At 36.7% G+C, this 25,273-nt stretch overlaps 1 protein-coding gene across 1 annotated transcript in view; it reads right to left on the reverse strand.

Moving 5' to 3' along the window:
• MARCHF1 (membrane associated ring-CH-type finger 1) overlaps nt 1–25,273 on the reverse strand; it is an 861,096-nt gene that overhangs the window by 336,740 nt on the left and 499,083 nt on the right. The window contains exon 3 of the mRNA XM_003257921.4: nt 7,563–7,711. Coding sequence (XP_003257969.1) covers nt 7,563–7,673 — 111 coding nt within the window. The 5' untranslated portion in view covers nt 7,674–7,711. The remainder of the gene's footprint in view (nt 1–7,562; nt 7,712–25,273) is intronic.

Consider the following 25,273-nt stretch of genomic DNA (forward strand, 5'->3'; position numbering starts at 1 on the left):
AGACTAAAAGTAGAAGAAGGGAATAACTCGGAACAGAGTGAGGAGGATGTCACTGGTAAATATTAACTGGTAAATTTGGTTTCTTTGTAAGGACAAATTTACATTTCATTGCCATACACATTGGGGAAACTATCTGCAATATTCTAGATTCTTACTGAAGGCAGAATATTAGTATAACAGAATGTAATTTTGTAATCATTTTAGTTTCTGAAACTTTTACAATGTATTTTGATCACAGAAACCATCTTAGACTTGTTTGATCTTTAGGATTAGTTCTTGCATATTTTAAGGCATATGGCATTTCTAATAAGCAGAAAAGGTTTAATATATAAGATATTGTACTTAATAGAGCTTTATAAGAAAAACACAATCCCACTTTTGCTCAGTTCATGTGCTCTGCTCAAGGAATATAAGAAAAACTTAATAAAATTTGTGGAATGCATAAACAGCTTGAGCAGAGCACAGTGAACTGAGTGAAAGCCAGATTGTTTTCTGTATGATATCCAGAGAATTGGCAGGGTTTATGAAATAACAAAGAATGGGATTCTAGAAGAAAAAAAATCTCAAATCCAGGGGCTGCTTTCATCCATACTATTGAAATACCCAAGTGGGCTGGTTTAGCTTCAAACAAAGGATAATTGAATGGCCTATGAGTAACAAGAACTTGAACAACAAATAAGCTGATAATGATAAGATTCCTCAATTAAAACATAAAATTCATTTACACACTTCTAAAAGTCAAAATAAAAGTATATAATTTTCATTCTTGATCTTTCGTTTCATAAGTTTGAAACTTTAGCTTTCAACACATCTACTCTACTTTGAAAACAAAAGATTATGACAAAATTAAACATGATTATTTTTAGCTGCTTGTTTTATTAATACTTAGGCTGTGTAAGAAGGTATTTGGTTCAGTAGCTGAAAATTTGACTTGCAAAACATGTATTATCAGTAAATTTGTTTTATTTCTAGAGATTGTTTATGTTAAATTAGAAAAATCTTGGCATTTAAAATCTGACAGAACCCAAGCTCACCAATGCTCCCTTCTTACCTGCTACTACCTTTTTTTTTTTATTTGACCTTTTCGAATTACAGTTTGTCTTTTTTTTTTTTTTTTTTTGAGATGGAGTCTCACTCTGTCACCCAAGCTGGAGTGCAGTGGTGAGATCTCGGCTTACTGCAACCTCCGCCTCGTGGGTTCAAGCGATTCACCTGCCTCAGTCTCCCAAGTAGCTGGGATTACAGGCGGCTGCCACCACGCCTGGCTAACTTTTTGTATTTTATTAGAGATGGGATTTCACCATGTTGGCCAGGCTAGTCTTGAACTCCAGGCGTCAAGCGATCCTCCTGACTCAGCCTCCCAAAATGCTGGGATTACAGGCATGAGCCACTGCACCTGGCTGAGTTATAGCCTTTCCACTAGTGTTGTGCAAACAACAGTATCAACTTCTTATAATGGGTGTTGTGTATAAATAACCTAAAAATTAGAAGACCTAAATTCTTATGATTTGGAGTGTACTGCCTAAACTCTTAACAGTCCTATTTATTATCTGTTTGAATAATTAAATCTGTGTTGTGTGCATCTGACTACAATAGGCTGCAGCTGTAATGAAATGATGGACATAAAGACTGCTTTGAAAAGTTTTATAAATATATGTCTGATTACAAATCATTTTTCATTTTAATTTCATGTATGACTATTACATACTTCTCCTTGAGAGTTTCTTATCTAGTTTCTCCTCTTTAATTTTTTTCTAGAGCAACAAGCATCTCATCCTGGAATATAATACACAGGCAAGAAAGTGTGCTCTGAGCTGAGGAATATATGTTTGAAAGTGGCAAGTCACCTCTATCAAACACATAGAGTGACACTTTATTCTTTTTCTCTTTGCAACTACAGTCTATTTGGAGCCTCAAAAAATCATCATTGATTATAGGAGTGTAATTTTCTCTGGAGTCGTTGCTGACCATCTAAAATGACATTTTTTTAATCTTCTTGTTTTGACTTCCATGGATTTTTCAACTGTAATCCTCATAAAATCTTTCACCTTCTTACTTCTGATTCTTATGATCTCCTTTGCTCTCATTTTAAATTTAATATTGAAACTCTGATTTGATTCAGTAAATTCCTTAAGGGTATAGTCAGTATAAGATGTTTTTGTTTTTAACGAGTAAAATTGTGTTACACTAAATTTAAAAGAGAGGTTTCTCCCCTGGCTGTCATACAAGATGAGGCCACTTCCCGCCCTTAGGTTACAATTGTGAGGACATGTGCTTAATAAGCATAATCTTCCAAACCCCTCAAGGTTATTATTCATTATGAAAGATTTTCAGCTCAATAAATATTTTCTGAATTTAAAATGCAGGTAGTATGAATTGCTCTATAGATTAAAAAAGGAAACAAAAACTATTCTTTTCAATCAGATCAGTTATGGAGAATTCTATACAGAAAACAGATATGAGACTGGCTATAAGTCAGTCAACGCAGAGCAGAGAATAATCTAGTAGACACGTATAATCTTGGATTATAAAGGAAAGATCCTATTTGTCTTTATGACACAGTGCAATGAATTATTATCTCATTTATAATCTTTGTGTTTAGTCAAATATGTACAATCCAAATAATGACTGTGTTCTTCCCCTTAACCTGAGAAAGACGTGATAGAGTAGCCCTCTAGATTGAGACTGATTAGACTGTTGGAATCCCAGTTTCACAAGTTATTACCTAAGTCACCTTGGACAGGTCTTAAAATTTCTCTATACCTCAGTTTCTTTATTTATAAAATAGGGGTAATTATCACACTTGCTACACTGGATTGTAGTTAAGTATTAAAAATGAGAATATTTGTAAAGCACTTACAAAAGTTCTTGGAACATAATAATCAGCCACCATCATTATTATCATCATCTTTAGATGGGATATAATTTGTACTGGAAAGCCTCAACTGCTCTGGATGACAGCAAAATAGTAATAACAAAAGCATGGGTATATGAAATGGAAATGTAGGATAAACAGGCTACTTACCAAAGAAGGAATGCATTTGTGATAGAGGCTGGCTAAACGCTTTCAATTTCCCTATTCAGGTTATATAAGAACACTGTATGTTTCATCATTCCTACAGATCCATTAGTCTATGTCACTGGTTTCCAGCCAAAGGTATCAGGGTAGAAGTGATGCATATCACTTCCAAACCTAAACCATATATCTCCATGATTACCCACTCCCATTCTTTCTCTTCTCTGATAAATTTAAAAGCCATATTTATAATATAATAGCAGCATGAGAACTCTGCATTTTTTTTTTTTTTGGTTGGAGTGTCAAATTATCTGTATCAGACTGACTGGTGAGCAAAAGCAAACCTTTATCATGTTAAGTCTGAAATGTCTGAGTTTATTTATTAAGGCTCCTATCCTTAACTTTCTATACTGATTACTAAGTTATTACCTCTCGGCACTAAACCCATTTTTCTATATTCTACCTCAAGATCCTAAAGCTGGGAGCCTTCAAACCAGATTTCTTCTTTGCCACTAACTTTTTGGTTTGGTTCTGCCAATGGTAGTCCTGAAGGCAACTAGAGGTCAGGAGGAGAAAGGACTCATTCTTGTTTATCCTGTTTCTGTCAGTGTCATTGCAGGAATGCTTCGTTAGATCAGCAATGGACATTGGGTCCAGTTTCTAAGTTTATTTCACATGTGCTGAACTATCTTTATTGCACCACCACCACCCCAAATGTATAAAAATCGAGAAGTGTACCCCCTTCAGGGGTCTGGGTCCTAGATCCACAGGATCCCACCTCGGAACCCCTGAGGTACCTGTATCTGGGGAGATGTACTCCTCCTCAGAGGCCCGAGACACAGTTTTGACGGGCTTGTCCTCTAGCCTTTCAGGTTCTGACAATTCCAGCCTCCTGCCTCTGTTACTCTTCTGTATGAGTGGTTGTTACTTCTTCAGATATTAAACTTGTGAACCTTTTTGACATTTTAGCTTTCCAATACCACATTAAATACTTTTGCATATTATATTCTCTTTGTTAAAATTGCTGGTTTTCTTTCTGTTTTCCTGATTGTACTCCAATTTTTATACTATTGAAATACAGAAATTTGAAGCCAAAGCCTATGCCACCATAGCAAACATCTAAAATATGTAACATTTCTTTAATAGCTGGGCAATGGGCAGAAAGGAAACTGATTTCAAAGGTAGAAAGCCTTCTAGTTGCATAATGTTTTGTCAAAACTCTTGGCAAAACTGCTGTTTGAATTAACTAGTGAGGCAGACAGTGAGTCTGCTGGGCTGGCAATACTCAAAAGAGATTGGAAAACGAAACTTTAATAGTGTGTGTTGACTATTACTGGCTACATTTGGCAGGGTATTACAAGAGAAACATTGAGTGGCTAGTGTGAAGGCAGATACATAGAGAAACAGAATACAGAAGTTTCCAGGACTGATTGAGCAAAACGGCTGGCTTCTTCTAAAGCCCAAATGGTGGAACATGGCATTGATGAAGGCAATGAACAACAAAGGCCCAGTGAAAAGTTCCATTTGTGTAACAGACTCAAAGCAAACCCTACTAAGATCTCAGGGAATTGTAGTACTAAAATCCCAGGACTCTGGAATATAACACTTAAATGTTTAAAACTTAAAATAACTCTAGGTCCCATTATCTTCCCCAAACAGGAAAAAATATTTAAGGTAATATAGTTCTCAATAGGCACTTCAAACATGGTTAAGTAGAATAACGGGAAAAGAGAAACATCTGAGAAGTCATATCCAGAGGCTAGAGGGAACTATGGACAAGGAAGATATCCCAGGGAGGTGGTCAGAGCTTATTCAAAGATCCTCTCTGACCTCTAGATTGGGAGACTTTATAATGTCTTTCCAGCAGGATTGTGCCTGTGATTGACATGTGTACCTGATTCTTTCTCTATCTAAGAATCACGGTTTATTGTGGATTCCCTTTTCCTATGCTTCTCTTTTATATTGGGTGTGTGGGAAGTGTATTGCAAAATGCAGGTAATTTGTTCATGGGTGATTCATTTTCATCACTTGATGAGGACAATGGCTAACCAGAGATCACAGATTTGTGCTGAAATTAGTGACTGAAAGAATTTGAATTGTCACTCGTGAAGAGTAATAATCTCTTTTCTGGAGATAATGGAACATGACATGAATATCTGGTGACCAGTAAAATGGACTGTGGCAGAGATGGGCTAGATGCCCACTAATTCCACCTCCTTTTCCTGGCCACATAGAAAGGCAGCATTTGCCAGCCTCCCTTGCAGCTCAGTTGGGCTTGAAATGGAAGGATGTCCATGCATTCAAGGCTGCTCCATAATGGCCCATGCTAGATGTTCCACACAATCTCTTCCATTTCCCCCGTGACCATGTGCTTACAAAGGCAACATCAAAAGATGGAAGGAGTCTGGATCTTTAAATCATGATTTGGCAGTGAACCTCCAAGGAGAGCAGGCCAACGCACATCAGCCCGTAACACAAGGAAGAAATTTCTTATTTTATATGTTAAGAAACTGAGATTTGGGGGTTATATGTTAAAGTGTATAGAGGTTATCCCTGCAATACAGCATTAGATTTAATTACTGGATTTAATTCCATCGGTAACTTGATATCTTTTTCTTTATATTAAAATTATTTGAATGTGAAGAAAATGTCATCAAGAAATTGAGATTATGAGGTGTAGTAGAAAAAGCATTGTTTTGAGAATTCCCATTCCTAGTAACCCTTTTATTATTTACTAGATAAGTGGCACTAGGAATGTCAATTAATTTTCCTGGGCCACAGTGCAATCTGTAAAACAAAGCTGTCATTAGGTTTATTATTAGGTTACCCAATTATAGGTAGAAAGCCAGTCCAAAAATTTGCTCAGTTTTTATGGTTTTTGATCTATGATTCCATGAAATAGGAGTTAAGCACTAAAGCACAGGAGCAGTAATTTTTTCTTACTTAAAAATGCTTGGTTATAGTATGATACCTGACAAAGTACAGCTGTACGCATAAATATTATATAATACAATGTTTTAGTAGTGTTAACGCACGCCCCACAGTTTTATGCTATCCAAATATAACACATAAGTCATTTTAGAGTGAGATGAGACAATGCAGATGACAATTTCAAAAGGAAACCATTCCCTAAAACTTTGAATATCCAGTAGTTTTGCACACATCTCTCCATATCTTCAGCCCTCCCCTTACAATTTAAGGACAGGATTTAAGCAAGATTCTCACTTCTCTTTCTATGTTTTATCAAGTGAAAGCCTATTCTTTCAGATGGTTTCTCTTAATATTGACTCACTAAGGTTAATTCAAGGTCGTTATTTCTGTGTAACTGCTAAGGTCTGAATATTTGCATCCTCCCAAAATTCATGTCAAAATCCTAACCCTCAAGGTGATGGTATTAGGAGGTGGAGCCTTTGGGAGGTGATTAGGTCATGACAGTGGGGCCCTCATAAATGGTACTAGTGCCGTTATAGAAGAAGCCTGAGGAAGCTTGTTTGCCCCTTTCACCATGTAGGGACACAGTGAAAAGGCACCATCTATGAATCAGAAAAGCAGGCCCTCACCAGACACCAAAACAGCCAGCACCTTAATCTTGGACTCCAGACTTTAGAACTGTGAGAAATAAATTTTTGTTTTTCATAAGTTACCAGTTTATGGTATTTTGTAATAGCAGCCCAAACATATGAAGATAGTCAAATAATAGAAATTGTAAAATAAAACAAAATAAACAGTAAAAAAAACTGAATGATTCTTTGTTCATATTTACTTATATGTTCAACTGCTAATAAATCAGGCTAATCAAAACACTTTCATTCTTGTAAAAAGGTAAAACAATAATTAAAATATATCTAATATTAGTTTAAAACCTGGAAACCGAACGGAATTTTCCTCCTTTAAGTTAAAATGAAGAATGTTACAGCCAAATCTAAACAAAGAACATTTAAAACTCCTTTTGCTAATGAGTGCTTTGTCCTAATCCCTGGAAAATGATAGCTAGTTAAAGCTCAGCATTTAAACATATCGCAGAAAACAAAACATGGAGGAATACATTCTTGAATTGGTCTTCAAATTATTTTTGCCATTGTGTAATTCACAATTTGTTGTGAAAATTATAATTTTTGATTCTATTACTGAGACATTTTTAGAAAAAATATAGAAAAAAAAAGAAAGTAGGATTCCGATTTTCTTTCAATCATCTTTAGATGACTCTGTACTTACTTTTCTTCCAATGATTTCATTACTCAGTACAGAATCCAAGAACATAAACTTTAATTATTTTTAAGGTCACTAACATAATAAATAGATGATGTCCAAACTAATAAAAAGAGAAACAGTTGTTTAATTGGAATTAAACTCTAATATTATATGTCACTAAGGTATTTTTATTAGTTTATTAACTAACCAAATCTATATGAACATATTATATAATACAAATGCAAATACTGTTGTAAACCATGATAACATTTACTTATAAGGTCATCTTCTCCACATTTCTTTAGCATTCTATTTACATATAAGCCAATTTGAGGTAAAGTAACTTTCCACTCACCAATGTGGAGGTTTGTGAGGCGTCAGCCAAATCCCCTGAGATCTCGGGTGTTCGCGTGTTGTTTGGAATTCTGTGAGGGTTACGGGCTATCGCTTCACACCAGCCCAGCATTTTCTCCTTCCTCTTATCCCTTTTCAATTTCTGAAATTCTGAAAATAATTTACATTCCCTGAAACAGGTCACTTATTTTAGCTGTGTTTTGGAAAATATATATATTCAAAATTAAATCAACAATATAACACTAATTGAGACTTTTTTAAAAAACCAGAGGTTACAAGGAGGAAAAGAAGAATATGCTGATTATTACTAATATCCTAGAGTCACAGGACAATAGAAAGAGTATACATCTTTTCAAAGGGCCTAACATATTTTATATCTCTCTTTGTGACACTAGTAGACAATAAGAATTCCTTGTGCCAGGTTCTAAGTGTTATTTTCAGAGGCCAGCTTATAACAGTAAGTCCTTACCTCAAGAAATAAGAACAGACCTGGTTCCTGATAATATCTACATATTTCAATGACATCTAAAATTTGGCATAGCTTTTCAGCTAAATGTCCTACAGAAGCCAAATAAATCGAATACAGGCCAGTGATAAATATTACTCATTCTGGCAGTGCCATGATTTTCTCTCTCATAAAGTTATGCCATCTGAAAAAAAATTTACTGCAAGTATAATAAATTAAGCATATGACATCTATCACCAGTACAATCTATTAAAAAGTAATAATTAAAAAAAATCCTTACTATGTCATGAGTAGAAATATTCCACAACTGTTTCTAGATTTCTAGAACTTCTTATTTGGGAGAATGTTTTGTCTCTGAAAAAGTCATATCAACAATGACTTTTAACATAATGGAGAAACATTGTTTCCCTTGTAAAGTTTTACAGCCTACTTTTCCACTCCACCACCCTCAGTAATTAGAAATAGTTTATTGCAGGTCTTTAGTTAAATGCATTACACTGTCAATTAAATATCAAAAATAATGTGGAGTAATTATTTTTCACAGCATCCAAGGCAATTAGCAATCTGGTCGTTTACAACATTTCAGAGATTCAAAACTGCACATTTCATAGCACTAAGAAAAGTAACATAAAGAACGGTTGCAATAACAGATTGATGAGTTATTAATCTAAATGACAAAATACTCAAGTTAAATGCATCTGAACAATGTAAATAGGAAAGTGATAAAAAAGATCTTTTATTGAAAATGTCTAAGATACTCAACAGAATGGATTTCTTAATAAGACCAGCAATCTAATATGAGTGACTCATTCAATTGAGGTACAGAGAAATGATAAAGGGAACTTGAAAACGATTGTTTGGGCAACAAATTATTAGTGCTTGGCCTTTCAAACACATTGCTTGCGATTTGTGTAAAATTGTGATCTATTCAATACAAAATCTGCATATTTAATTTGCACTCTACAGAAAGTAAATATTTCCTCATTCCCAGTAACACTATCTTGGTTACTCATCAGCTTTTAATTGCATTTCTTGAAGTGTGCTAAGAGTAAATGAAAATGAGGATCTTTATTCAAAGGCAAGGAGTGAAATGACACATAATGACCAAAACAATTTAATCAAGTATAAACAAATATTCTACTTCTAAATTATTTACCATTTTGCCAATTTTAACTCTATAATTAAATATCACTTTAGTACTTATAACAAAATGCTAAATTCATTCATGAATGAAGAACGTAATCGTGTGGCCCACAAAATTATGACACCATCAGTATCCATTCTGAGATGTGTTTGTAAAGGTAGCCAACTTCTTATTTCCCATTCAGATTCTTTCTGATGCTGTGGTGGCAGTAGCTTTGTCATTTCTTATTCAGTCAACATTAATCCACAAATATATCTTAGGTACTGAAGCAGGAATAGTAGTCATAATAAGAGGATAACTTTCATTTTTGATGTGATTTGCGTTCAGTGCAATGATCTATTCTAGAGAATTTTAAAGTCTATGAACCACTGGGATCTTTCTGATTTCTAATTTTTAGATTTGTACGCTTACTTGCGCAACCCTAAGGTGACTGCCTGCTCCCCCGATCATGTCTTCCTTGAAGCTGGCCTGTGCAAATCATCTTTTTGAACTGTTTTGCTGGACAGCTGTCAACAAATCATCATGACAACAGCTATAAACTTTTGGCTACACCTGCTGAAGTATTATAACAAAATGCCAACTGCATTCTAGTTTTCTATTGCATATAACCATCATTATCTTATTTTAGGATTATTAGCTAGGCTAAATAATTCAGAAAGTTAAAACACATACTTTTAATATAAATAATATGTTAATAATAATCATTGAATACTATCCATGGACATTGTACAGACTATTTTAAGAAAGCCGACGAAGGGCTGAATAGGAACAGCTCCAGTCTACAGCTCCCAGCGTGAGCGACACAGAATATGGGTGATTTCTGCATTTCCATCTGAGGTACCGGGTTCATCTCACAAGGGAGTGCCAGACAGCGGGCGCAGGACAGCAGGTGCAGCGCACCATGCACGAGCTGAAGCAGGGCGAGGCATTGCCTCATTTGGGAAGTGCAAAGGGTCAGGGAGTTCCCTTTCCTAGTCAAAGAAAGGGGTGACAGACAGCACCTGGAAAATCAGGTCACTCCCACCCTAATACTGCGTTTTTCCAACGGGTTTAAAAAACGGCACACCAGGAGATTATATCCCGCACCTGGCTCGGAGGGTCCTATGCCCACAGAGTCTCACTGATTGCTAGCACAGCAGTCTGAGATCAAACTGCAAGGCGGCAGCGAGGCTGGGGGAGGGGCACCCACCATTGCCCAGGCTTTCTTAGGTAAACAAAGCAGCCAGGAAGCTCCAACTGGGTGGAGCCCACCACAGCTCAAAGAGGCCAGCCTGACTCTGTAGGCTCCACCTCTGGGGGCAGGGCACAGACAAACAAAAAGACAGCAGTAAACTCTGCTAGACTTAAGTGTCCCTGTATGACAGCGTTGAAGAGAGTAGTGGTTCTCCCAGCACGCAGCTGGAGATCTGAGAATGGGCAGACTGCCTCCTCAAGTGGGTCCCTGACCCCTGACCCCGGAGCAGCCTAACTGGGAGGCACCCCCAAGTAGGGGCAGACTGACACCTCACACGGCCGGGTACTCCTCTGAGACAAAACTTCCAGAGGAACGATCAGGCAGCAGAATTCGTGGTTCACGAAAATCCACTGTTCTGCAGCCTCCACTGCTGATACCCAGGCAAACAGGGTCTGGAGTGGACCTCCAGCAAACTCCAACAGATGTGCAGCTGAGGGTCCTGTCTGTTAGAAGGAAAACTAACAAACAGAAAGGACATCCACACCAAAAACCCATCTGTACATCACCATCATCAAAGACCAAAAGTAGATAAAACCACAAAGATGGGGAAAAAACAGAGCAGAAAAACTGGAAATTCTAAAAAGCAGAGCACCTCTCCTCCTCCAAAGGAACGCAGCTCCTCACCAGCAATGGAACAAAGCTGGATGGAGAATGACTTTGACGAGTTGAGAGAAGAAGGCTTCAGACGATCAAACTACTCCGAGCTACAGGAGGAAATTCAAACCAAAGGCAAAGAAGTTAAAAACTTTGAAAAAAATTTAGACGAATGTATAACTAGAATAACCAATAAAGAGAAGTGCTTAAAGGAGCTGATGGAGCTGAAAGCCAAGGCTCGAGAACTACATGAAGAATACAGAAGCCTCAGGAGCCGATGCGATCAACTGGAAGAAAGGGTATCAGTGATGGAAGATGAAATGAATGAAATGAAGCAAGAAGGGAAGTTTAGAGAAAAAAGAATGAAAAGAAATGAACAAAGCCTCTAAGAAATATGGGACTATGTGAAAAGACCAAACCTACGTCTGATTGGTGTACCTGAAAGTGACAGGGAGAATGGAACCAACTTGGAAAACACTCTGCAGGATATTATCCAGGAGAACTTCCTCAATCTAGCAAGGAAGGCCAACATTCAGATTGAGGAAATACATAGAATGCCACAAAGATACTCCTCGGGAAGAGCAACTCCAAGACACATAATTGTCAGATTCACCAAAGTTGAAATGAAGGAAAAAATGTTAAGGGCAGCCAGAGAGAAAGGTCAGGTTACCCACAAACGGAAGCCCATCAGATTAACAGCGGATCTCTTGGCAGAAACTCTACAGGCCAGAAGAGAGTCAGTGCCAATATTCAACATTCTTAAAGAAAAGAATTTTCAACCCAGAATTTCATATCCAGCAAAAATAAGCTTCATAAGTGAAGGAGAAATAAAATACTGTATAGACAAGCAATGCTGAGAGATTTTGTCACCACCAGGCCTACCCTAAAAGAGCTCCTGAAGGAAGCACTAAACATGGAAAGGAACAACCACTACCAACCACTGCAAAATCAAGCAAAATTGTAAAGATCATCGAGGCTAGGAAGAAACTGCATCAACTAACGAACAACATAACCAGTTAACATCATAATGACAGGATCAAATTCTCACATAACAATATTAACTTTAAATGTAAATGGACTAAATGCTCCAATTAAAAGACACAGAGTGGCAAACTGGATAAAGAGTCAAGACCCATCAGTGTGCTGTATTCAGGAAACCCATCTCACGTGCAGAGACAAACATAGACTCAATATAAAAGGATGGAGGAAGATCTACCAAGCAAATGGAAAACAAAAAAAGGCAGGGGTTGCAATCCCAGCCTCTGATAAAACAGACTTTAAACCAACAAAGATCAAAAGAGACAAAGAAGGCCATTACATAATGGTAAAGGGATCAATTCAACAAGACGAGCTAACTATCCTAAATATATATGCACCCAATACAGGAGCACCCAGATTCATAAAGCAAGTCCCGAGTGACCTACAAAGAGACTTAGACTCCCACACAATAATAATGGGAGACTTTAACACCCCACTGTCAACATTAGACAGATCGAGACAGAAAGTTAATAAGGATATCCAGGAATTGAACTCAGCTCTGCACCAAGCGGACCTAACAGACATCTACAGAACTCTCCACCCCAAATCAACAGAATATACATTTTTTTCAGCACCACACTACACCTATTCCAAAATTGACCATATAGTTGCAAGTAAAGCTCTCCTCAGCAAATATAAAAGAACAGAAATTATAACAAACTGTCTCTCAGACCACAGTGCAATCAAACTAGAACTCAGGATTAAGAAACTCACTCAAAACCACTCAACTACTTGGAAATTGAACAACCTGCTCCTGTATGACTATTGGGTACATAACGAAATGAAGGCAGAAATAAAGATGTTCTTTGAAACCAACAAGGACAAACACACAACATACCAGAATCTCTGGGATACATTCAAAGCAGAGTGTAGAGGGAAATTTATAGCACTAAATGCCCACAAGAGAAAGCAGGAAAGATCCAAAATTGACATCCTAACATCACAATTAAAAGAACTAGAAAAGCAAGAGCAAACACATTTGAAAGCTAGCAGAAGGCTAGAAATAACCAAAATCAGAGCAGAACTGAAGGAAATAGAGACACAAAAAACCCTTCAAAAAATTAATGAATCCAGGAGCTGGTTTTTTGAAAAGATCAACAAAACTGATAGACCACCAATAAGACTAATAGAGAAGAAAAGAGAGAAGAATCAAATAGACGCAATAAAAAATGATAAAGGGGATATCACCACCAATCCCACAGAAATACAAACTACCATCAGAGAATACTACAAACACCTCTATGCAAATAAACTAGAAAATCTAGAGGAAATGGATAAATTGCTCGACACATACACCCTCCCAAGACTAAACTAGGAAGAAGTTGAATCTCTGAATAGACCAATAACAGACTCTGAAATTGCGGCAATAATCAATAGCTTACTGACAAAAAAGAGTCCAGGACCCGACGGATTCACAGCCGAATTCTACCAGAGGTACAAGGAGGAACTGGTACCATTCCTTCTGAAACTATTCCAATCAACAGAAAAAGAGGGAATCCTCCCTAACTCATTTTATGAGGCCAGCATCATCCTGATACCAAAGCCTGGCAGAGACACAACAAAAAAAGAGAATTTCAGACCAATATCCTTGATGAACATTGATGCAAAAATCCTCAATTAAATACTGGCAAACCGAATCCAGTAGCACATCAAAAAGCTTATCCACCATGATCAAGTGGGCTTCATCCCTGGGATGCAAGGCTGGTTCAACATATGCAAATCAATAAATGTAATCCAGCATATAAACAGAACCAAAGACAAAAACCACATGATTATCTCAATAGATGCAGAAAAGGCCTTTGACAAAATTCAACAAAGCTTCATGCTAAAAACTCTCTATAAATTAGGTATTGATGGGACATATCTCAAAATAATAAGAGCTATCTATGACGAACCCACAGCCAACATCATACTGAATGGGCAAAAACTGGAAGCATTCCCTTTGAAAACTGGCACAAGACAGGGATGCCCTCTCTCACCACTCCTATTCAATATAGTGTTGGAAGTTCTGGCCAGGGCAATCAGGCAGGAGAAGGAAATAAAGGGTATTCAATTAGGAAAAGAGGAAGTCAAATTGTCCCTGTTTGCAGATGACATGATTGTATATCTAGAAAACCCCATTGTCTCAGCCCAAAATCTCCTTAAGCTGATAAGCAACTTCAGCAAAATCTCAGGATACAAAATCAATGTACAAAAATTGCAAGCATTCTTATATGCCAATAACAGACAAACAGAGCCAAATCATGAGTGAACTCCCATTCACAATTGCTTCAAAGAGAATAAAATTCCTAGGAATCCAACTTACAAGGGATGGGAAGGACCTCTTCCAGGAGAACTACAAACCACTGCTCAATGAAATAAAAGAGGATACAAACAAATGGAAGAACATTCCGTGCTCATGGGTTGGAAGAATCAATAACGTGAAAATGGCCATACTGCCCAAGGTAATTTATAGATTCCATGTCATCCCCATCAAGCTACCAATGACTTTCTTCACAGAATTGGAAAAAACTACTTTAAAGTTCATATGGGTCCAAAAAAGAGCCCGCATCGCCAAGTCAATCCTAAGCCAAAAGAACAAAGCTGGAGGCATCACGCTACCTGATTTCAAACTATACTACAAGGCTACAGTAACCAAAACAGCATGGTACTGGTACCAAAACAGAGACATAGATCAATGGAACAGAATGGAGCCCTCAGAAATAACGCTGCATATCTACAACTATCTGATCTTTGACAAACCTGACAAAAACAAGAAATGGGGAAAGGATTCCCTATTTAATAAATGGTGCTGGGAAAACTGGCTAGCCATATGTAGAAAGCTGAAACTGGATCCCTTCCTTACACCTTATACAAAAATTAATTCAAGATGGATTAAAGACATACATGTTAGACCTAAAACCATAAAAACCCTACGAGAAAACCTAGGCAATACCATTCAGGACATAGGCGTGGGCAAGGCCTTCATGTCTAAAACACCAAAAGCAATGGCAACAAAAGCCAAAATTGACAAATGGGATCTAATTAAACTAAAGAGCTTCTGCACAGCAAGAGAAACTACCATCAGAGTGAACAGGCAACCTACAAATTGGGAGAAAATTTTCACAACTTACTCATCTGACAAAGGGCTAATATCCAGAATCTACAATGAACTCAAACAAATTTACAAGAAATAAACAAACAACCCCATCAAAAAGTGGGTGAAGGACATGAACAGACCCTTCTCAAAAGAAGACATTTATGCAGCCAAAAAACACATGCAAAAATGCTCATCATCACTGGCCATCAGAGAAATGCAAATCAAGACCACAATGAGATACCATCTCACACTACTTAAAATGGCCATCATTAAAAAATCAGGAAACAACAGGTGCTGGAGAGGATGTGGAGAAATAGGAACACTTTTACACTGTTGGTGGGACTGTAAACTAGTTCACCCATTGTGGAAGTCAGTGTGGCGATTCCTCAGGGATCTAGAACTAGAAATACCATTTGACCGAGCCATCCCATTACTGGGTATATACCCAAAGGACTATAAGTCATGCTGCTATAAAGACACATGCACACATATGTTTATTGCGGCACTATTCACAATAGCAAAGAATTGGAACCAACCCAAATGTCCAACAACGATAGACTGCATTAAGAAAACGTGGCACATATACACCATGGAATACTATGCAGCCATAAAAAATGATGAGTTCATGTCCTTTGTAGGGACATGGATGAAACTGGAAATCATCATTCTCAGTAAACTATCACAAGGACAAAAAACCAAACACCACATGTTCTCACTCATAGGTGGGAATTGAACAATGAGAACACCTGGACACAGGAAGGGGAACATCACACACCGGGGACTGTTGTGGGGTGGGGGGAGAGGGGAGGGATAGCGTTAGGAGATATACCTAATATTAAATGACGAGTTAATGGGTGCAGCACACCAACATGGCACATGGATACATATGTAACAAACCTGCACATTGTGCACATATACCCTAAAACTTAAAGTATAACAATAATAAAATTAAATTAAAAAAAAGAAAGTCGACAAGAAATGAGATACATTGCTATGGACTGGAAAGTTTATAATTTAGTTTGAACTTATAGCAATGTTTATGAAGACAGTTGAGTGTATGAAATGAGAGAGAGCAATCTAACTACGCAGCTTCACTTCAGCTTTTTATTATATTAATGTAGAATCTATGAAAACAAGAAAAAAACCGTGATAGTTGCATTTCTACATCTGGACATTCATTTCATATCCAAGAGATAAATTTTGTTTAATGACTTCCTGTAAATAATACGCATCTTCCGAGTTGTCAGCTACTTTAGAATCACAGCATCATCTGCTGGAGAAGTCAATTTTTAAATAGCCTCCAAAGAGGCTGGGCACCATGGCTCATGCCTGTAATCCCAGCACTTTGGGAGGCTGAGGTGGGAGGATCACTTGAGCTCAGGGGTTCAAGATCAGCCTGGCCAACACGGTGAAACCCTGTCTCTACTAAAAATACAAAAAATTAGCCAGGCGTGGTGGCATGTGCCTGTAGTCTCAGCTAGTACTTCGGAGGCTGGGGCAGGAGAATTGCTTGAACCTGGGAGGAGGTTGTAGTGAGCTGAGATGGCGCCACTGCACTCCAGCCTGGGTGACAGAACAGGACTCTGTCTCAAAAAATAAATAAATAAATAAATAGTCTCAAAAGAAGCAGCATGAGTATAGGTGCAAATCAGAAGGGAGAGAGAGAAAAAAAAAAAACAAGGAGAGACCATTGCCTTACCCCTTAAATCCCTGTTGGTAAGGGAGTGTTATAATTGCCGAATAACAATATGTTCTTTTCTGTTATCACAAAACACTTAAAGTTTGGATCACATTTCAAAAATATTTTCTTTTTTGCATTATCGATGCTACAATATAGATTCTAAAAATAGTTGAGATGAGTTGAGAGAACTGAAGAATTGAAATGCTGATTGCTGAGCCTCTGTAGACCAGCCTTCTTGCTACACAGGTCTGGAGTACTCATCATATTTTTAGGTGTAAGAATGTGCTGTCAGCCAGAAGGGTAGGCAAATTATAAGCATTTATAATTAACCCCAAAGCACTTTAAAATGTAAGTATCATTAGTAATATATCAAAATAGGAAAGTGGTCATTAAGCACTCATGTTAATTGCTATCTAGTCATTGAACCAAGCTAATATGAGATGCAGCAATGAGCAACTTATATAATGATCACAGGAAATTGAGATTTAACTAAGCTTAATTTTTAATATGCTACTTCAAGCAGATATTTAATTTAATAAACAGCAGCATAGTGCATTCTCTGCAAACTACACTGACAACAAATTAATATTAGGAATAAATGCAAAGCAATTGGGTGTATTTTATGGAGAATAATTTACTTTTAATTCAGGAAACATCTACTGAACATTTTCTTTGTTCCAGACACTGTGCTTGGAACCTTTGGTGCAGAGAGAGAAAAGACCCAGAGCTTACAATTAGGAGGGGAAACAGAGAAGTAACCCAATTTTTGTAAGACAGTGTGATAAGAGCTATGATAGCAGTACACTGCGCACTATGAAAACGTTGAAAAAAGACATTTAACTTAGCATCAGATGCAGGGGATGGCTGATTTTGGAAGACTTTCCAGAGAAAGTAACAATTACAAGTAATTTACATGAAAGTTAAAATTGTTACTATTCTAAAGGCTTCTGTCACTACAAGCTGTGTTGCACAACTCCAGCGGGGCATCATCCACATTGCAATCTATGTAAATGGCACTGTACTCCAAGGAAGGCTTTTCACATTAAACACCATGAGCATGGTACGCCTAGAATTGTGCAACCTGGCAGCCCTGCTGGGCTGATTTCTCCAAGTGAAGCTTATTCTACTCACTTTATTTTACCCCAAGGCTAATGTAATTTCATCTTAAACTCAGAGATTTGTTTGCCACAGGAAAATGCAGTTGCCTACCTCTATTTATCTCTCTGTCTCCTCAACTATTTCCTTCTTCAAATTTGCCCATTCCATATCTTATCTAGTTGTGTAGTTATGACTGAGCTAAATGCTCCCTCTCTTCACCACATGCGTAGAACTGAGAAAGTGCCCACCTTCCCCATTCTCAAATCTGAGACTTGAGAATGGTCTTGTGTAAGAATGTGAAGGCTGTTCAACGGAAAATTTTAGAGATTTTATGTATTTATTTATCTAAAGTGTCATTAAGAAACATGTCTCAACTATTAGCCCATCACCTAAATAATAATAAAGTTCAGTTTCCATTATGAAAGGAACAACTTGCAATTAGAGAAGTGAAAATGTGTGAGCCTGTGTGTGTTCCAAGAGTGACTCACTATATATTGAGAAAACTCTTAACATTCATGCCTATCACTCACATTTGCTGCTGCTGTGGACCTCTGAGTGGATGTTTTCATGTGCTCACACACAGTGCTCACACGTGAATTGTTCCTACAGACTTGGGGTTCCAATGACCGCTAAGGACTTCTTGCTTGTGTTGAATTCTGCAAGAACAGATTACTGTATATGATAAATTTATTGCTATATACTGGAGATGTGTCCTGGGGGTCTTTTTAATTTCTGCGAGTAGGATGTTAGGTGTCTCAAATGGAGGGAGAGGTTCATAGTTGTATTCTAGGATGTGGAAGAGAAACTGAAATAGAATCCAATAAGTAATTGTTGATGATACGATGAATAAGAAGGTAAAGAGGAGTTCTTTTCTGAATAATCATGACTTGTAATGAAGGCTTAAATTCTTTGGTGCTTTTAGCTTAGACTATCTGAAATATATATTTAGTATACAGATTTCTTTTAAAAAATTTTGCCTCTACCTTGCAATTACTTTTAAAACCATTAAACTTTCTATGAATTCAGATAAGCTACCCTCACCTTGTAAGGTGGCATGATGGTGAATGAAGAAATGGCACAATACAAGGAAGTAGGGCTGTAATTCTCTCCTATATTGAGGCAGTCCAGAGAGAAAAGCTTTTTTTTTTGGAAATGGAGTCCTTCTTCCCCAGGTTGAGTGCAATGGCATGATCTTGGCTCACTGCAACCTCTGCCTCCCAGGTTCAAGCGGTTCTCCTGCCTCAGCCTCCCAAGTTGCTGGGATTACAGGTGCCCACCAGGACGCCTGGCTAATTTTTTGGATTTTTAGTAGAGACAGGGTCTCGCCATGTTGGCCAGGCTGGTCTTGAATTCCTAACCTCAGGTGATCCACCTGCTTCGGCCTCCCAAAGTGCTGGGATTACAGGTGTAAGCCACCCCGCCTGGCCAAGAAAAGCGTCTTGAAAAGAGAGTACTGGTAGCAATATGAGCCACTGTCCTGGAGATCCTCAGGAACAGGAAGGAGAGGCTTCTAGGTAGGTAACTTTGGAGAAACTATAACAATAGTGACCCTTCCAATCCTAATTATACTAAGAGATGTAAGTGACCCCAAAGAGAGAATCAAACTACCGCATAAATAGTTACGCCCAGAGATGGGGCAGTTGGTGTTCTCAAGTGATGACTGAAAACCTTCCTTATGGAATTGACTGTGCTAGTATGGAATTCAGCACACTGCTTGGGCCAATCTTATAGACATAAAAATGAAATGTAGAGACTTCTAGTTTAAGCTATGACATGTAAAGAGTTTGGAAATCATCACTCCCATTCTTATAAAATGAGAAAGCTGCATAAAACCTGAAAATAATTTTTCTTGGACCCATTAGGGAATTGAAGTTGCAAAACAAGCAACCACCCAAAAATATGGAGAGGAAACTATAGACAATTATGGTCGATTTCAGAATACATGGAGAGAAGTTGATGGAGCCCTAATCGGGTAGAAATTCTTAAGCTGTATCTTCGATATATTATTGGAGACACAGTAGGGATTAGATTGAAAGTGAGAACTTCCAGAAGGCTGCATTATTAGTGCGGACTCTACACTTTCCTGGGTTTTACTGCTAGGCAACTTATCTATGTTTCATGAGAGTATCTGAGAAAGATACAATGGTGGTACTAGCAGGGGAAGAGGACAAGCAAACACCGTGAAATACTCCCGAACAGTCTTATAAAAAAGACTTATTCTCCAAGGGAAAATATCTTGCAGAGGTTTACTACCCCATCAGATTAAAGGGCATTTCTTCCACTCCAGGCTTTTCTACTCTTTCTGCCCTGATTTTGGTGGGGAGGGAAGCTAAAAAACACTTGAGAAGGCCACAGCCCAGAAATACAGGCTCACTAAGACTTTGATTGAATCATAAAGTTACAGAATACTTCCCCTGTACTGTAACTTACCATGATACCAACAAGGCTTAAGGTAAAACAGTGATGTATAGCTTAAAGAACTGCAAGATGCACACTCTCTTTGTGGAGGAGTACTTGGGGAGCCCAAAGGCAACAGGATAGACAAATGGTAGGGCACTACAAGAATTCTATAGCTACAGTAAACATTAAATACAGTCCAACTTCTAGCCAGAATAACACAGAAACTCCCACTACCTCAATTTCTATTGCCTGATGTATTATGTTTGGCTTTCTACAACAACAAAAAATTACGAAGTATGCTAGAAAGCAGGCAAAAACAGTGAAGATATAAAAATAGCACTGGAACCAAATCAAATATGACACAGATAATAGGTCAAGGAATTTAAAATATCTATGATTAATATATTAAGGACTATATTGGAAAAAGGAGACAACATCAGGAACAAATGGGGAATGTTAGCTGAGAGAAGGAAGCTCTAAGAAAGTATCCACAAATGGCTAGAAACCAAAACACTGTAATGAAAATGAAGAATACCTTTGGTGGGCTCATCAGTAGTCTGGAAGTGCCCAAGAAAGGTGTCAATGAGCTTGACGACAAAGAAACTTCAGAACTGAAATGCAAAGAGAACAAAGAATGGAGAAAAGAAAATACAGAACATCCAAGAAGTGTGGTATAATTTTTAAATTTGTAACATATGTATAACCAGAATACCAGAAGAAGAAAAAAGAGATAATAGAGCAGAAGAAGTGTTTTAGGACACAAGGTTAATATGCAAAGTCAACTGCTTTCCTGTATATCTTTCCTGTATACCTATATACAATCAATGCACAATTGAAATTTGAAATTAATAAATTAATACTTTTAACAGCATCAAATATTATCTAGGTATAAATATAACAATTTTACAGGATTTATATGAAAATATTATTTAGATATAAATAATAGCGAGACATTCTGTGTTCATGGATGGGAAGACTCAACATTGTTAACATATTAATTCTTCCCAACTTGAGCTATACATTTCATGCAATCTGAATCAAAATCCTAGAAAGGTATTTTATAGATAGTGATACACTTATTCTAAAGTTTACGTAGAAAGGCAAAATACCTACACTAGTCAACACAATACTGAAGGAAAACAAAGTTGGAGAACTCACACTATCCAGTTCCAAAATTTACTATAAAGTTACAGTAATCAAGGCAGTGTGGTGTTGGAAAAAATGTAAATACATAAGACAATAAAACATAACAGAGATTTTAGAAATAGACTCATGAATAGAGTCAACTCATCTTTGAAGAAGGACCAAAATCAATTCAAGAGAAAGACTAATCTTTTCAATCAATGGTTCTGGAACAATTGGACATTCATATGCAAAAAAATGACTCTAGACACAGATCCTATACTTTTCACAAAAATTAACTAAAAATGAATCATAAACTTAAATGTAAATGCAAAACTGTAAACCTCTACAAAGAAACAGAAAATGTGGGTGACCTTGGGTTTAGCAATGAGGTGGTAGCTACAACACTAAAATCATGATTCATGAAAGAAAGAATGTTGATAAGTTGGAATTTATTACAATTATAAACTTATACTTTATGAAAGAGTCTTAAGAGAATTAAAAGAGAAGCCACAGACTGGGAAAAATATTTGCAAAATGCATGTTGAATAAAAGACTTGTATTCCAAACATACAAAGAACTCTTAAAACTCAACGATTAGAAAGTGAAGTATCCAATAAAAATAAGCAAATGATCTGAACAGACATTTCAATAAAGAAGATATACAGATGGATACCAAGCATATGAAAATATGCTCAACATTATATGTCATTAAGGAATTGCAAATTAAAACAACAATGAGATGCCACTACATACCTATTAGAGTGGCTAAAATGCAACTAATTGATAATACCAAATACTGACAAGGATGCCAAGCAACAGGTATTCTTTTCCATTGCTTGTGGGAATACAAAATAGTACAGCCATCTTAGAAGACAATTTGGTAGTTTACTAATGAAGTTAAACATAATCTTATCATACAATCCAGCAACTGCACTTATAGCTATTTACCCAACTGATTTTTAAAATTTATGTCTCATGAAAACATGCACATACATGCTTATGGCAGTTTTATTCATAATCACCAAAAACTGGAAGCAACAAACATGTCCTTCAATAGGTGAATGGATAAACAAATTGTGGTACATTCATACAATATCATATTATTCAGTAATTAAAGGAAATTACCTATCAAACCATAAAAAGGCATGAATAAATATTAAATGCATATTGCTACATTAAAAAAGCCAAACTGAACAGGACTACTTTCTGTATGATTCCAATTATATAGCATTCTAGAAAAGATAATGCTATAGCAGCAGTAAAATGATCAGTGGAGGGCAGTGAAACTATTTTGTATGACGCTTTAGTGGTGGATATGTTACCCTATGAATTTGTGAAAATCTTATAGAACCTCACAGCGCGAAGTGTAAACCTTAATGTATGAAAATTAAAACACATCATTTCGAGTTCAGGGATCCCAGGATGGAAAGCAGGTTGTGAAAAATACAATCTACGTATATTACAAATTATAGAACCACCTCACTGAAGATGGTGAGGGAAAATGTGCTGACCTAAGCTAAGTACCTTTAGAAAGGAGTGCAGTCTGAAAGGTTAAAGGCAAAATATACTGTGCATAAGCACTGTGCTCTAGTTCATAACATGGTCCGCTGTGGAGGTATGACTTAACAACTCTGACAGTGCCATAAATGCATATGAGAACTGAACAATTAGATAGAGGTTTGGCAGATAGTAGATGATCAGGTTTTTAATTGTTGGAGTGGGAGGTTGCAGATAAGCGAGTGGAAAAGCATATGCCATGTAATAATGGGTCGGAGTTGGAGACATTAATATGAACTCATGTTTAGTTTAATATGGATAAATGTGATTACATAACATGTGTATACACTTAGGGTAGTATACATTCATATATCTCACTGCTCTGTCACTTGACGGGTCCTGGAAACAATGATACCCTTAGTAGTAACAAATATGTCCAGTGCCCCAATTTTGGTTTTTAATATTATTCTCCAGTAAAAGGAACCAGGGCTGCTTTAATAAATGGCTGATTCTGGGGCTAGGGTAGGAAAAATACAAGATGAGCCTGGAGAAACGTGTAGCGCTAGAAAGTAAGGAAATGCTTAAAAACAAGACAAAACAAGACACGAACCAAACACAATTTGGGGCATATATTAAAGAGACACAGTAGCTAAACAAAATAGCTCCACAATGACCAAAGCTGACACAATTTGAGCAACAAAATAAAGTAGTAACAGATTATGACCCAAAGTATAACATAAACATCCACGAGTCTATACTGATATAATGAATGATTGAGTAAAGAAATAAATGGAGGAGAAAGACAATCTCTTGTGCAGAACTGTCATTTCTCTGCTCAAAAGTGGAGGAGGAACATAATCTCCCACACCATTGTGAACTGTACATAGAAACTGCCTTCCGAAGAGTACAATATGAAAAGATAGAAAAATAACTTTATAGTAGAGAAACCTGAAAAACATACCTTAGCCAGGTAATCAAAATGATGTATTAACTTAAGATGTGTTGGAAATGGTACTTTACCTCTACAATTTCCCTCTTAAAAACACATAACTCCAGTCTAATCATCAGAAAAAAAAAATCAGAACATTCTCAATTGAGGAACATTCTACAACAAACCTGATCAATAATCCTCAAAACTGTCAAGGACATGAAAAACAAGGAAAGTCTAAGAAACTGTTACAGCTATAAGTGGAACCGAGGAGACCTGAAAACTAAGTGGAATGCAACCTGCATGGAATGCTGCTAAAAAATTGGATACAATGAAGAAAATATGAAGTTTGCACTTTGGTTAATAATAACATATTAATATTGATTCACTAATTGTAATAAATATGTACCATATCACAGTAAGATGTTAATAATAGGAGAAATTGGGTGTAGAGTATATGGCAACTCCTTGTAATAGGTTTGCAGTTTTCTAAAATTTAAAAAATATTATTTAAAAAATGTGAATTATATTGTCAGGTCTGTGAAAACTACATCTTATTTCAACATACAGTTCTAAACAATAACCTGTAGAAAAGTTTGTGTGTCCAAAGGCTAATTGATGATTTAATAACACTAATAAATTGTTCCAAATTATATGGTTTAGGAATTTATTGTAAGGAAAGATAACAGATAAAGTTAGAAATTTTGAGTGGAGTTATTTTTTACCTTCTTAAGAAAAATAAATAACTATGGGAGACTGGAAGAAAAACATATATCACTGATTTAGGACTAAATAGTTAAATGAAAGTTGTTTCATTTCTCAAAAGTAATCACCTCTGGACTTAAAATAAGCCAGGTTCCACTCCCATCTCTCTTTAAATAAGGGAATTTGGTATGAAAATAAAATTCATAGAATTTAAAGCAATGCCTTAAGAATATGTTTTGCTATGTGTATCAGACATACACACTTTCTCAAGATTCTGTTTCTCAAAGGCATGAAACTATGAGTGTATAAGAAGGGTAAAGAAAAGGAAGCTTGGGTTTCTTGAGTAGCCCTTTATGAACACATTTAAAGGTGTCTGAGTAAAATATGGGTTTATAGCTTTTTCCAGGGTGAAACATCCTTTGAATACAATAAGTTTTGCAAGGATACTTGACATAATAGTAAGTTTATTTTTTTCACATAGATTTATTAAGAAACTATATTGCCATGTGGATTTAAGTTCTGATTGTAATAACTTTGTAATCCATCCCAGGGATTTATGGCCTGCATCTTAAAAGCCATTGGAATGATTAGATATTTTGTATAAAAATTTCTAAAATACAGTTTTTACTAGCCACATGGAGCCTGAAAAAAATGGCTTCTAGGAAGATCAGTTTTATTTCTGTCATGCTCTTTGAGTTGATTTCAAGAAAATCGCATCACTCA

This window comes from Nomascus leucogenys, chromosome 7b, assembly GCF_006542625.1.
Source record: "Nomascus leucogenys isolate Asia chromosome 7b, Asia_NLE_v1, whole genome shotgun sequence".
Taxonomy (NCBI): domain Eukaryota; kingdom Metazoa; phylum Chordata; class Mammalia; order Primates; family Hylobatidae; genus Nomascus; species Nomascus leucogenys.